Here is a 15,144-nt window from a genome sequence, read left to right on the forward strand (position 1 = left end):
CTTGTGCACCCTTTCAGAGCCACCAGAGCTCCTGGCTCTCTGTGGACCCTCCTGTCGGAATTACAGAATCCACGGGCATCAGAACTGGTCCCAAGGGATCAAGTCCAGCCCTACCCATCTTCCAGATGAGGAAACTGAGGCCTAAACTCACCCACCCAGGGACAAGGGGTGTACCTCTGAAGCAGGACACCTAACAGGCATCTGAGAAGGGGTGAAGCCCTCCCTCCCCTGCTCTCCCCAGCCCCCGCTCTCCCCAGCCCCCGCTCTCCCCAGCCCCCGCTCTCCCCCTTCTGAAGGGGCATCCTCACCGAAGCAGCTCTGAGGCCCGGAAGGCCCAGGCAGCTCTGTTCTAGGGGCTGGTTTTCCTGGAAGAAGCTTTCAGGAACATGACAGGAAATCACATTAGCAGCTCAGGCTCTGGAGCGCTGAGACCCAGCGAGGTGTAAATGGCAGTGGGAGAGAGGGTGGGAGGGGCAGAGGGTATTCACTGCCATCGTATAAACGCGGGGGGCGGCGGGGTAGCATCTCTGAGTGCCTGGCGGTAGATGCCAAGACCAGAGACCCCAGCAGATATGCACACATCCAGCCTGTCTGGAACTGATATTTAATTTCCTCTTATTAAATTTTCCACAGATCCATGCTGCGAAGCCCCTGGGTAATGGCAGAGACTGTGGAGCCCAGAACGGTGTGATGCCCCAGCTTCATGCACAGGCCCAGGTGGGCAAGATGAGCAGAGTGTGCAGGGAGGCCCTTCACTGCCCCCCACAGCAGGCCGAGCCGGGGTCCTTTGGTTTGGGGTGGCATGAGTCATTTATTAAGCACCGACTGTATGCTGGGCACTGTGCCAGGGGCTTTACAGACGTCACTGCTTTTCTTTCTCACAACTGCCCTCTGAGACTGTCCCCGTTTCTCCAGTTGAAGGGGCTGCATAATCGGCCCAGCATCGGCATCCAGGTCTGCGTGGCCTTAAAGACCCTCCTTCCTCTGTCCCCGCGGTGCATTTCTTGGGGGGATAAGCAGGGACTGAAAACAGAAGCGCTCTCTTCGTCCTGGGCCCAGAATTCTCAGGGAGCTTCTATGGGGAGGTTGGGGGCTCATGAGGGCTTTCCTCCACTGAGGCTGAAAGGGGAGAATTGGGCCAAACCACGCAGGGGACCACCTTTGCCTGACTCCTCGAGCTGGAGGGCCCAGGCTGGCTCTCAGCTCTGCTTCTCACCTGCCACATCAGCCTGATGCAAACTGAGAAACAGCAAGGCAGCTGGGGGGTTACGGTGCAGCGAGAGCCCGAGAAGACTGCTGGAGAGATGGCAGTGTCACCCCGAGAGATGACCGGCATCACCAGGAGAGATGGCCAGTCACCCCCAAGAGGTGGTCAGTGATACCCTGAGGGGTGTTCAGTGACACCTGGAGAGAACAGCCAGCAACATCCTAAGAGACACCCAGTGACACTCCAAGAGATGCTGATGACACCCTGAGAGACAGTCAGTGACCTCCTGAGAGAAAGCCACCGTTAACTGCAGAAGCAGCTGGGATGCCTGAAGGACCCATGGACTCAGCCAGTCCCTGGGGACCTGAACAGCACTCTGTCCTTGCCCAGTCTGGAGACCAGAGACTGGCAGGTAAGTACCCTGAAGAGGGTGGCACAGTGTGGCACTGGGCAGAAGCCACTCCTCTGCACCCTCATGACCAGAATCCAATACGTAATTCTGACCAGACTCTCTGCAAGGCACACCTGGTCCCAAGTGGTGGCAGTGTCAGACCTGTCCTGATGCCTTTTCAGGATGGCATGATGGGTTCTCCCCGCCTGGTCCCCACTGCCCCAGCCTCTCTCCCACCCCCATCCACCCCAGTTTGAGGCTCTCCCTCTCCACCTGGGCTTCCTGAGCTACTCCCTCACCCCACCCTGGGCACTCCAGCCCCTTGCTCCCCAAGGTGTGGTCCCCAGACCAGCAACGTCAGCATCACCTAGGAGCTTGCAGGAATCTTGAGAAATGCAGAACCTTAAGCCCCACCCCAGATCCAGAGTCAGAATCTTCATTTTAGCAAGAAGTCCAGATGATTCCTAAGCATTCCAGAAGCCCTGGTCGAACCAACCCCCTCTGCGAGCAGTGAACACCGGCCCACGAGCCTACACCCCCAGAGCCCCTTTTATGTCCCATCAGAGTGTGTGCCCTGCCAGGATGTGCCGGGGGCCAGGGCTCCCTGTGCTCAGCAGAGTGTAGGGGAGGGACGCAGAGTGTGTGCAAGTGTCAAGGGAGCGGTGGGGGGACGGGAGAGCTGGCTGGGGCAGTTTGGGGTGTCTCTGCAGTGGAGGGAGACAAGTGTGTGTGTGGGGAGGGTGCAGGCTGGTGCTGGGGGGTCAGTGCAGGGGCTGGGCCATGCATGAAGCAAGCTCCCCGGCTGGGGGCCTGTCCCCTGCTGGTGATGGCTGTGGGCAGGTCTCCTCCCTGGCCTGGCCTCTGGGCGCCCTCACAAGTCTCATTTCACAGGCAGTGGTTCTGCGAATCCATTATCTTCAGTTCCTGGGGCGCTGATGCTTAATTAGGGCTGAGTCCGGGCCCAGAGCTGAGAAATCGGCTGCTTGGTTAATTGGCGACTTTCCTCTTCCTCTTTCACAGTAGCTCCAGGAGGGGACGGGGAGTCTTGGGAATGGGGAGGGGTCTGGCGAGGCTGGGGGCTAGCAGGAGGGGATGGCATTTTCACTAATTAAATTAACTGATTACCCAGAGTGCCAGGCAAAGGGGCCAGCGGGGGCTGCCGGGGAAAGGGTGGGCGGGGCAGCCCGGGTGGGGGTGAGCCCTGCAACCAGACGAAGGGCGGTGCCCGTGACCCCATCGGGGGTGCCCGATGGTTGGTGACCCCCCCAACCATTCCCCCTCATGGTGAACACAACAGCTTCCCCTGAGCTCAGGTGATGAGAGGCCGAGGGGTGGTGGATAGATGGAGCGCCCTCTACAGGCCAAGCCGCAGGCGGACACCGCTCTCCTGCCCCCAGGAGGCAGACTGAGCTGCTCTCCGGCCTTTTACAGACGAGGAACCTGAGACTTCGTGAGGCTGAGTTACCTGCCCAGGGTCACACAGCACATGTGCTGGAACCAGAATCCAAACCTCAAAGTTTCTGCCTCCAAAGCCGGTGCTGTTCCCGTTATACTGTCTAAGAGGGGCCTGATGAGAAGCTGGTGCCCCCTAATCCTCCTTCTCCCCCCAGCCTGCTGGTGGAGAGAGGGAGAGACCCCAGTCCAGGCAGAAGGGGTGGGAGCTGCAGAGTGGAGAAGGCACCTCTGCCCCTGATTCTTTGAAGGGTGTTGGGGGCAAGGGGGGCTGCTGAGTGTCCCCCATCAGCCAACTAGAAGGAAGGGGCTTAAATTAGAGCAGGAGAGATTTGGGGGACCGTGAGTGTCCTCTGACATTCAGGAGGCTTCAGTGCAGGGAGGGAGATTGAAGGCAGCTGTGGCGTCTCCAGCTTGCTGATGTCCAAGAGGGGGACAGACGCCCATTGCTCTGGGGTGGGGGAGGGGTGTCTGTCCTAAGGCAGGAGGCTGGCGATCTGACCTCCACTTGGAGACACATGGTCAGCCTCAGGCCCTGCAGACCCAGCAGGACGATCAAAGCGCAGGGTGGGGTGTGACGGAGGCGCTGCAGGCTTCTCGCCTTAGCTGTGCTCCCTGACACCGTCCCTCTCCGGGCGTGAACTGCGGTCCTAAGAGCCGCAGACAACACTGACCTGCCTTTCCCATCCTCCTGCCTCCTCTACTGTGTGCTAGGTAAGGAGTCCCCCACTCCACTGAGTGGTCTTCTTGCCCACCCGAGCCCCACCCGAGCCCATCTCTTCTGGTTCGACTATGTTTCCTAACATGGGAACCTTACTTTCCTCCCCCAGTCCAGGTGGGTGCCTTCATCCCCAACCCTGGACTTCTGGGGTCGGCTCACCATGTGAATGCTTAGCAACCTGGGGGCTGTCTTTGCTCAGGTCAGGTCACTGGGGAGCTGGGCCAACCCACCCGGCCTGGGGTGGACCATACGGCCTGGCCTGTGTGACATTAGATGCCAGGAAGCCTCTCGCCCTGCATCCCAAGTAACTCTTTCGTCTGCCAAAGCAGCACTACTAAAGAGCGTGTCATTCTTTTGGGCTAAGCACTGCCCTACCTTTGCAGCTTCTACAAAGAGACAGCAGAGCCCCAGTATCTCAGTGATGTGAGGCCAGGCAGCCTGGGGGAGCGGCTAACCAAGGCATGTGCGGCGGGGGGGGGGGGGGGGGGGGGGGGGGGGGGGGGGGGGGGGGAGGAGTGCTATGTGGGGAAAGCTGTTCTCCCACCATCAACCTCACTGCACACCGAGTACCTGGTTCTGGGCAAAGGGAACCGCCTCCAAAGCCCCGGGGTCCAGGCTCCGACTCACGCTGGCTGTGTAACCTTGTGTGAGTCACTCCCCCTTTCTGGGCCTCAGTCTCCCTCGCTGTAAGGTGAACGGGTTACCCTAGATGAGAGTTTCTCACTTTTTCCCCATCACCCCCCCACACGCTCCCCCCTGCACTTGTTAAAAATACAGATTCCCAGGTTGTCCTTGGAGAGTTTGATTTATCGGATGTTGGGTGTAGCCCTGCATTTGAACAAGTGCTCGGGATGATTCTTATCACCAGACAAATCAAGATGGGATGGAGGGTCCCCAAGGTCCCTTCCAGTTTAGATCTTTTAGGCACTGGAATTCTTGGAACTGCCTAGACCAGCCCCTCTCTCCCACGCCCCAGCAGCCTGGGGCCCTTGGACAACTTGGGGCATCTCCCATCTGCCCTTTCCTTTCTGCTCACTCCTTATTCCTGCTCCATGACCCCCATCTTCCTCAGCACCCACCAAAGGGGTGGGTGGAGATGTAGGGGAGGGGACAAGGGGGACGGAGGTAGCAGCAACACAGAACGACAGATATGCCCGTGTGTCTGCCAAACATCACCCTTAAAAGAGTTATTGCACCCTTAAAAGATTATTCATTGTCATAAGCAAAGATGAGAATAAAGATTGGTTAACTAAGCTATGGAACATCTGTACAATGTGATATTATGCAAATGTAAAAAAAAAAGAATGAAGATGCTCTTTACGTACTGATACGGAACAATCGCCAAGGTGGATGATTATATGAAAAAAGCGAGGTGTCGAACGAAGTGTATAATATGCAACATTTGGGTGAAAAACAAAAAAGAATATATATACATAATTGCTTGCCTATGCAGAGACTGTCTCTGGAAGAACTCTTAAGAAACTGGCAAAATGGTTACCTCTGATGGGGGGAGCCCAGTGGCTGGGACAGGGCTGGGAGGGAGACTTTTCTGTTTTCCCATTTGTAACTTTTGAATTTTGTATTGTGTCTAAGCAACGTCTTTCTCAAAAACATTTAAATATTTGAAAGGCTCTTCAAGGGCTTTTTCCAACTCCATTGCTCCTCCCACCCACATCCCGGATTCTAACGCAGGACCCTGGCTGGACCTGGATGTGTCACTCCGGTGGGTGGGGTGGAAAACGGATAAGAACCGGTCCCAGTGAGCTAGGAAGGAGGGAGGGAGGGAGGGAGGGAGGGAGGAAGGAAGGAAGGAAGGAGGGGAGGGAGGAAGGGAGACTCAACTCACCGCTGTCAGAGCCTGCCCGCTGCCCTCCTACCTCACCCTCCCTTGAGGATGCCCACTCACGGGCTGGCCTAGTTCTAGCTCCCCAGTTGGCTTCTCTCTGCAGGGCAGAGACACCAGCCTCTGGCTCTCCCGTCCGGCTGGCTGCTAGCAGGCGCAGAGCTGTGCTGGGCGCCCAGGCCCCGCCCTCAATGGGGTAGCTGGCTCGGAGCCTCACCTCCTCGCTAAGGATCTCCTGGCATTCCGAGTAGTTCACGCGGGCGGCCCAGGTGCCATTGGCCAGGCACTCCCGGTAGCCGTTGTCTGGAAAAAGAAGAGAGTCAAAGTGACCCGTGGCTCCTCTCCCAAAGAGTAACTGAGCATCTGTCCGTCCATTCAACTGTCCATCTAACCGTCCATCTGAGCCAGCAGAGGAGCCGGCTTGCTGGGGGGGGAGGGGCTTTCTTACTACCTCCACCTTCCTGCTTCTTTCTGCCCACTGGCCCCCAACAGAGATACAGTGGTGACCCCAATGCCTGCCCACGGGGCCATGGCTCTGCCCACCCAGGCTGACACAATCATGCCCATGGGCAGAGGCCTGACCAGCTCACTGGGCTGTTTCCTGCTTCCTTGCAAGCCCTTATGTGGGGCAGATTACACGGTGGGCACCCTTCTGAGAAATCTCCCATTCTGGGGTCTCACATGGTAGCAAAAAAGAATGGTGAGTTCTGACGAGTCAATTCTCACTCACGAGGCCGGGCAAGATGTGGACGGGAGTGCGGTGACAGCTTACGTGGCACAATGCAATGACAGGTTTCACATGGTGGGACTCTCCGTGGCGAGGTATCCCGTGGGGGTCTCACATGGCAGTCTCTCACAGGGGTGGGGATCACAGGGCAGCTGTTAGGGAAGGCCCCCAGGGTGGCATTTCCCTAGAGCAGGCCTTATGCTGGAGGGCCACGTAGTGGGAACATCCATGGTGGAGGTGGGAGATGGGAGATGTGCTGGGGGATGTCATGGGAGTGGGTCTCGTGTAGCAAGTACTTCATTATTAGGATCCGCTCCAACTGGCTCCCAGCCTGGCACGTGGCACTTGGGAAATAAGGCAGGAATGTGGCCCGGGAAGGGGTGGGGGTGGGGGGTCCAAGCAGTCATCAGCCTGGAAGCCAGAACGTGTCACCTTCTAAGGAGATTGGGAGTTGCCTGTGGTCTGAACTGAGGCCTGGCTTCAGGGCTCTGGGACGCCCTCCTTCCTGCCCACGCCCCGGGGACACCAGGGCCCTGAAACCCAGTAGGGAGGTGTCCAAGGGAGATTCAAATCTGGAGTCTTTGCTTCTTTGCTGGCGGAGGTCACCCTGCTCCACCCCGTACCCCTCTCAGGCATCAGTAGCTCTAAATACGTTTCCCAGAGTAAATTCTGGTCCTGACTCCAGGGATCACTGGCTGGGAGAGGCTTGAGCCATTTCCACCGGCGCCCCTCGCCTGCTGCAGGCCTTTCCATGGCTCACACTGACCTTCACCTCACATCCCCCCCCACCCCAGCAGGGCCGAAGGAGGTTGCGGAAGCTGCTTGGGTCCCAGTCCCTGCGGTGGCAGAGCGCCACGAGAGAGGCAGAACGGGGGCCCCCACTGCGTGAGTGCCATCGGCCAGCTGGCCTCTCAGGACCCTCTCCTCATGTGTAAGAGGAAGGGCTGGACCAGATGATCCCCAAGAGGCCGTCCAGCCTGGGACCTGCCTCTCTGCTGGCAGCACCACACAACAGGGAGAGGATGGGCTGGGAGGTGGGTTTGCAGCTGCCTCCCCAGGAGAGGGAGCCCCGGCCTGGCCTCCAGGGCTGCCGGGCTGAGGCCTCCTCTCTAACGCTGCCCCTCGGCCCTTCTGCTGAGAGGCTGTTCTCACACAGCACACCAGCGGGGAAATGAGGCTAAATGGATTTTTAAAGCTCTGCTCAGCTTCCCTGCCAGAGGACCTGAGTCTCGGCAGAGTTGAGGCCTTGGGCAGAGTTGAAGATGCTGCTGATTCCCTCCTAACTGCTAAATGAGGGATAAGCTACCAGAGGGCTGCGGGCTCAGTGGCTGGGGCTTCGGGGACACCTGGGGGGACGCACGGAAGCAGGGGAATCCAGTGTGTCTGCCATGGACGGAAAGTGCCTGGGACCAGAGGCTGCTCCAAAATGTCTTCAAAGAAAGGGACTTGGGGTCAGAGATCTGGTGGGAAGGGGCACGAGGGCAGGGGTGGGAGTTGCTGCCTTAAGAGAGGCAGTATACTGTAGTGTTACGAGCTCTCCACCCAGACAGCCTGGGTTCAGATCCCGGCACCAGCTGCTACTAGCTTCATGTGTGAACCTGGAGGAGTCCCACGACTTCTCAGCTTCCTTATCTGCAAGATAGGAATGATCCTGACAAGGGTTCCTACCTCAATGGTTGAGGGGCATTTCTAGCTGACATGTACGGGGTGCTTGGAGCTCTACCTGGCATGTGATGTGAGCTGTTATTTTTATGTTTTTATTATTATTGTCTTGGAGCTATATTTCTATAACCTTACATAAGATTCAGAACATGTCCCTTGTCGCTATCATAGGGGGTACTGGCGGGGATTCCAGGAGGCATCCCCTCGGCTCAAGCTCCCCTTTGAATCCCATAGGTGGGGCAGGAGCCTGGAGTCCTTCCCAGGCCGGGTCATCCAGAGGGAGCAGGCTTGCAGGAGGTGATCCTGCAAGAAAACAGGCCCAACGAGCAGCAAGTCGTTGCCAGGGAGGATGCGGCTTCCTTGTCTTTAATTGCTGAGCTGAGCAGTCCTCCCGGAGATTCATGGGAAAATGGATATTTTGGGAACTGCTTCCCATTCCTTTGAAGATCAGATGCAGTGGGAGGGAGGCCATTAAGGAGAAGGCCTAGAAGTCCTGGCAGCGCCTCATCGGTAAATGAATTAAATAGTGCCTAATGATTAGGTACAATTCTGCGTTCCCAGTCGCTACTGATTACTCGGGCGTTCCTCATCATTCTGGCACTGGGGGCACCCGGAAAGGGCAATCTTCCAGCCCCGCCCCCACGTCAAGCGACCATCAAGTCCTCCATCTCCTCTCCTGGGGTCACAGAGGGAGGAGCAAGGGGGCCGAGAGAGCACCTCACCCAAACCTCCCGCCACCCATCCTGCAGGTGAAGAAACTGAAGCCCGGGGAGAGCCAGTGCAGAGGGTTCCTTAACCAGGTACAGGTGGAGGTGGGACTAGAGCCCAAGGCTCCTGGCTTCCACTTATGGCAGGGCTGCCCAATTGAGTTACATGTGCCCAGGCACTAAAGGTTTATTCGGGGCATGTCAAGTCACCTTCAGGGACGAGAGTGGGGGTAGTTCATGGAGAGTGGCCAGGACCGGCTGCAAAGGCAGGCAGGACTGTAGCCACAGGGGGGACTTGACCATGGGGGCAATGCGGACCCACAGAAGGGCTGACTCCAAGCAAGGGTGAGACAGGGTCAGATGAGAGACTAGGGTTGGAGATTGGGGTACCCTGGACCGGGGCAGTGGCATTGGGGATGGAGGGCAGGGAGGGTCAGACATGAGACTCACTTTGGAGGTGGAATTGACTGGACCTGGTGCTCTGGTGAGGGGACTTGGGGGGGGGTCCTCCTGGAAGCAGCCCCCCCATGCCCCACCCAGCACCAGCCCTAATGCTGCCTTTCTCCGGGGAGCTCCAGGGCAGGGCACCCGGCCGGGTGAGGGGAACAGCAGGCGGGCTCTGGTTCCCCAGTTCCAGTGCTGCCTCCAAGCCTTGTGACCTTGGGCAGTTTTAGCCTCTTTGCCTGCATTTCCGACTAAAATGGGCCCAAGTTAGAGGCTGGCAGGATACACAAACTCTCCTTTAGGTCGTTCTGCCCTTCCTCCTACTTGCATTCTCCCCACACCTCCTCCAGGCTTTCTTCTCCTCCTGGGGTCCAGGGTGCGGTTGCAGACACACGAAGCTGCATGGTCTGGCTGTTCCAGCCTCCCGCCCAGTCCCAACACCTCCCCAGGGCCCTCCCACCCCTCCTTGGCTGTGGCCCCCAACCCGAACCCCATTAATCCAGCTGGTAAAAAAAGAGAGGGGCAGGAGAAGGAACTTGGGAGTTCTGAGCTGGACAGAGTCTTAAGAAGCCATGTCGTCCAGCCTTCTCCATCCTCAGATGAGGGGCCAGAGGGCCATTAGAGAGGAAAATTGTGTTAAAGGTCACAATTGGTGTCTGTGGTCACCCTCTGTCACCTCTTGGGGGGGCTCTGAGCTCAGGCCCACCAGACCCCAAGGGCCCACCCAAGAAACCCCCCACCCTCCCCTCAGACAGCTCAGGGCCCCTGGCCTGCACCTGTTGCTCTCTTGATAAGCAGGGGCTGTGAGGCATTGACAGGGGAGAGCAAATTAATTCTGAGGGTGACAGGTGGCATAGCAAGAAGCTGCAAAGCCTGGAGGTGGAGGCTCAGGGCCCTAGGGGAGCAGGGTGTTTACATGGGGATCAAGTATCTGAACAAACCCTGCCCGGGTCAGTCGTCTCCCACCCCCACCCCACCTGTGGGCCTACATGCAAGGACAAGCCCCCTGCCTACGGATCTAAAACTCTGAGTCCCCCACCTCATGGCTGGAGGGCACTGGATAGGCCTGGTATCCTCTCTGAGCAAAGTTAGGGCTTTCTGATGATGTCTGCCCTACCTCATGGCTCATGCCAACGTTAACCCAGTTTGTCAACTGCAGAAGAAAGTGTCAGACAGACCCGGATGCGAATTCCAGCTTCACCTCTTACCAGCTGCTGACCTTGGGCAACTTCCCTAACCTCTCTGAGCCTCGGAGGCCTTAGTTATATGACACAGTCACATGTGGCATCTTCCAGGGTATTGTGAGCATTGGTAGTAATGAGCAGAATACCCAGCAGAGCACAGAGCTGGCCGTTGGTCAATGGCGGATGTACTCGTGAATGGTATTATTATTATTGTCATTGTCATTATTATTTTCCCCACCTCCAACAAGTCCCAAGCTCTCCCCATCCTGTCCCACCTCCCAGGAGATGGTCTTCCCTCCACGGGCTCCCTTACTTGTGGTGTTGTAGCGGACACCGTAGAAATAGGCAGGGCAGGGTCGAACCACCAGCTGCCCTGCAGGGCTCTGGGGCCAGCAGGTGCCAATGAGGTCCACGGATGCATTGCACTGCAGTCCTGTGGGCAGAGACGGCTGGTGAGGCAGAGCAACATCCCCACTCCAGTGTCCCACCCCTCTCCCCACCGGGCCACATTCACAAGCCATCTGGGGACAGGACAGGAGCAATGACCCCAGTGCAGAGATGAGCTCCTTTTCTGCAGAGGAGACACCAGGGAAAGGAATCTGAATTTGATGCTATGGCACTAGGGAGACAATGTGGGTTCCAGAGCAGAGGAGGAACAGAGATGGCTGGAGGTGGTGGTAAAAGTTGAGATCCTGGCTGACATTTAGAAGAAGGCTGGACGTGCTCCAGGTCCCCTGCTCTGTAGCCTGAGGACACTTCTCTTGGCCCTTTAGTTGGATCGCAGCTCTTAGAATTCACAGCCTGGGACTTTCCTGGTGGCGCAGTGGTTAAGAATCCGCCTGACAATGCAGGGGACATGAGTTCAATCCCTGGTCCGGGAAGATCCCACATGCCGTGGAGCAACTAAGCCCATGCACCACAACTACTGAGCCTGCGCTCTAGAGCCCGCGAGCCACAACTACTGAGCCTGCATGCCACAACTACTGAAGCCTGCGTGCCTAGAGCCCGTGCTCCGCAGCAAGAGTAGCCACCGCAACGAGAAGCCCACGCACTGAAACAAAGAGTAGCCCCCACTCACTGCAACTAGAGAAAGCCTGCGTGCAGCAATGAAGACCCAACGCAGCCAAAATAATAATAAATAAGTAAATAAGAAAAAGAAAAAAACCCACATTTAATATTTAAAAAAAAAAAAAGAATTCACAGCCTGGAATGGCTTGGAAGAGACCCAGCCAACCCCTGACCCAGTTCCTTCACATGTCTCTAGAACCAAACCACATCTGCTCTGGACCTGCAGGGAGGAACCAGCTAAAGGAAGTTGGCCCACCTTCCAGCTCACCTGATAACCACTTCTACTGAACATTCGTGCTCTGGTCTGTGCTGGGACCTAGGAGAGGACTGATTGAGAAGGGGACCACGGAGAAAAAAGGAAGGGAGACACCACATGGGGGAGTGGAAAGGAATCAGTAATCTGGAACCCTGGCTTCAGACTGGGCTCTGCTACTAATTTGCTGTGTGATTGTAGGCAAGTCGCTTGCCTTCTCTGGGCCTTAGTGTTTTATCGATAATGAAGTAGTTGGATCTGATCAGAAATTCTTAATCTCAGTCCACTGGAAGCTTTAAGGGTTCATAGAGACTTCAAAATTAAATGAAAAATTTGTTCTATACATGCAGTTGGGAAAGGCACCATGGCTTTCATTAGATTCTCAAAGGGGTCTGTGACTCAGAAAAGGATGTAAACAACTGGACTAGAGACAGGATGTCAAAATCCCCTTCCAAATATTTGCCCTTAATTAAGAGCTTTTTGGAGTGGAGTGTGCGTGTGCGTGCGTGTGTGTGTTGGAGCAGAGCTGAAGCCACAGTAACACTTCTGGGAAGGTGAGAGGGGGCTTTTGGTCTCCAGTGGGTGGGGGCTGGGCTGAGGACAGTCCTGGCATCCCTCCTGATGCTGCCCCTTCTTTCTCTGCCTTTCCATGCTCCTCTCCTCTCAAGGCTGGCACACCAGTCCTGTGGAGACCCAGTGCGTCCATCATGATGGGAGAGGTTAATAACCTGAGACTGGCCATAGAGTGTACAAACAAGCCAGGGAGAGCCACGAGCCAATAAAGGGGTGGCATCTTAAGTCCAGGGCATCAGCAGCTGCCAAGCCCTGGCTGGAGCCCGCCTGCCATCTCCCCCCCCCAGCTTAGCCTGTGCCCAGTCTCTCAGGAAACAGCATTGGGTTAGACTGGCATCCCTTACTTGCTGGATGCAGGGCAGTGCTGAGCAACACTTGTACCAAATGCTGGTTTTTCTTTCTAATCAAAGCTATTCATAGGATGTGTGTGCAAATCTGGGCTCAAGGGGCAAAAGCTTCGAGGCTAAGTGGTTTAATTGAAAGAGAAAGAAATCTGGATTGGGGCTTAATGGACACGAGGAGACGGCCAGCTAGGCAGCAGGGGTGGGCCAAGCCCTGGCGCTGTGCCACAGTGGAGCCTCCACGAATGGCATCACAGAGAGGTGATGGGGGTAGGGGAGTGAGGAAATCAGGTTGAGATTTTAATCTGCCATGGGTCATGCCAATCGTGCTGAGCCTTGAGGAGGGGAGAAGCGGAGGCATGTGGCCGTCAGGAGGGGGGATAATATTATGGCCCGTGCTCTGCTTCTCCAAAGGCCTTCTTCATGTATTTTGTTTGCTCCTCATTCACCCTGCAATGTCATTATTCCGTTTTGTTTTTTTTAAATTTACAGATTCATTATTCCCGTTTCACAGATGAGGAAACTGAGGCCCAGGGAAGTAACTGACTTGCCCAGGGTCATGAGTCAATGAGTGAAAGAACTAAGACTCATAACCAGGTGTTTGGGACTCTAAATCGAGTGTTCTTTCTATTACAGCACATTGCTTGCCAATAAAGGGAGGAGAACAGTCAAAGAGGCAGCAGGGAAAGGAGCAGTATTTATTGAGGGCTGACTGTGTGCCAGGCACCTGCCAGGTGCTTTACATATACCACCTGACTTAATAACTCTCCTCAGTAGGTTGTTCATTCACTCACTCATTCACATTATCTCCTGAGCTAGGCACTGGGAGCATTAAATGGAATGTCACAAGTGGTACCTGGAACTTGCCTAAGGCCCACTCTCAGTGTAGCATCTGCCCTCCCTCCCTGCCCTCTCTCCCCTGCCCTGGAAAGTTCCCCAGAGTCCCTTCTGAAAACAACAGAGGGCAGGGCAGGACTGGGCACCAACCACAGCCAAGACCAGGCCAGACCCAAGGCAGGGACCGGCTGCTGAGCCGATGGCCCTCCTGGTCTCAAGGACCAGGTACCAGCCAATGCCCAGAGGCCTGACCCCACCCACGGCTGGTCGGGGATATGCGGGAATGGGCAGGGTAGAGCTTTCTGCCTCTAGTCTGTGGTACAGATTAGGATTCCATACCACCTACTATGGGTCTCACACCATCTGCCAATGTGGGTGCTAATTCTCCCGTTTTACAGATAGGAAAACTGAGGCCGAGCAAATTGCTTATCCTTAGTCACACAGACACTAAGAGGCAGAAGTGGGTTTTGACGCCTGCCCAGGGCTCTTCCCACTGCACCACAGCTGTCCCCAGTCTGGGCAACTGGCCTTCTCAGCATTTGGTTGCACTGGTCTCTGTGCCCTGGGCTCCTCCGGTAGTGCCTCCCTCTCTCCCTTCCTCCCGTCTCTCGGAGCTCACAGAAGGCTGCATGGAGGTGGTGCGGAGGAACACTGCCGCACACATGACCTTTACATTAAGAGCCCAGAAAATCCTGGAGGGAATGAAAGTCTTTGTGCGAGACGGGAAGAAAGGGAGAGAGAGGCTGCAAGAATGAAGAAGAGAAACTAAAAGCAAGCTGTCAGGAAACGACGTTGCCCCTCCCTCCGAAAAAAAAGGCCCGCACACGCTGGCCTGGGCTCCAGAAACTGGGTGGGCGGGGTCCGAGGGAGGGAAGAGCCAAGCAGGGGTGTGGCCAGAGGCACAGGGCCAATCAGGAGCGGCGACCAGGCTACGACGCGCAAATACAGGCTAGGAAGTTCTAAGCGGAATTGGCCTCTTGGTTTTAGGGAGTAGACGGAGAAGAGAGAGGTAGGGAGGGAAAAGAGGAGGAAAGGAAGGGTGGAGGAAGAGGAGCAGGGATCCAGAGGTCGAGGGAAGGGAGGGGGCTGCAGTCTCCGAAGGGGAAGGGTGTACAGGATTTGGGGGGCCGGGGGAAACAACCTTTGTTGAACACTACTCTGTACCAGGCAATGTGAAGGGCACTTGATGAAATTCATGCCACCCATTCAATTCACTCCATCACTCTTTGAGGAGAAGAAAAGCAGGGAGGGGACAAGGGGAGAAGGAGAGAGGGGGAGAGAGAGGAAACAGAAGACAAAAGACACTGAGAATAAAACAGGGAGAAGCAGACAGAAAGCCAGGAGAACAAGGTACAGAGAAAAATAATTTCAGAGGTACTGTGGGTGGGGAGGGACTGGATTTCCTAGTTGGGAAGGGGAGAAGGAAGGAAAGGAAGTCCTGGTGTCACTCAGCATGGGGGCTATAAGGACCTAGAGGTCAGGGCTGTTGGCCTGTGATTCTCCAGGTCCCACTGATACAAATGTGCAGTCTCTCCTGCTCTCCTGGGGGATATGTTCCCCCTTGGGTAGCATAGTTCTGGGCTGAGGAGCAGTTTGGACCAGAGTAAACCAGCCTTGCAAATAGCCGGGTAGACTTACCAGCCAGCAGCACGAAGCCTGAGTTACTATTAGGACCCAACTCCTCCCCATGCAGACCCGTCACCAGGATCCCCTCGTGGTCAGTGAAGTAATAGG

General features: G+C 56.2%; 1 protein-coding gene across 3 annotated transcripts in view; it reads right to left on the bottom strand.

Moving 5' to 3' along the window:
* CRHR1 (corticotropin releasing hormone receptor 1) overlaps nucleotides 1-15,144 on the bottom strand; it is a 49,851-nt gene that overhangs the window by 7,098 nt on the left and 27,609 nt on the right. For all 3 annotated transcript variants that reach the window (XM_036837782.1, XM_036837781.1, XM_036837784.1), the window contains exons 3-4: nucleotides 10,652-10,771; nucleotides 5,832-5,917 (exon numbers count right to left, since the gene is read on the bottom strand). In XM_036837782.1, the coding sequence (XP_036693677.1) occupies nucleotides 5,832-5,917; nucleotides 10,652-10,771 (206 nt within the window). The remainder of the gene's footprint in view (nucleotides 1-5,831; nucleotides 5,918-10,651; nucleotides 10,772-15,144) is intronic.

Source organism: Balaenoptera musculus, chromosome 20, assembly GCF_009873245.2.
Source record: "Balaenoptera musculus isolate JJ_BM4_2016_0621 chromosome 20, mBalMus1.pri.v3, whole genome shotgun sequence".
NCBI lineage: Eukaryota > Metazoa > Chordata > Mammalia > Artiodactyla > Balaenopteridae > Balaenoptera > Balaenoptera musculus.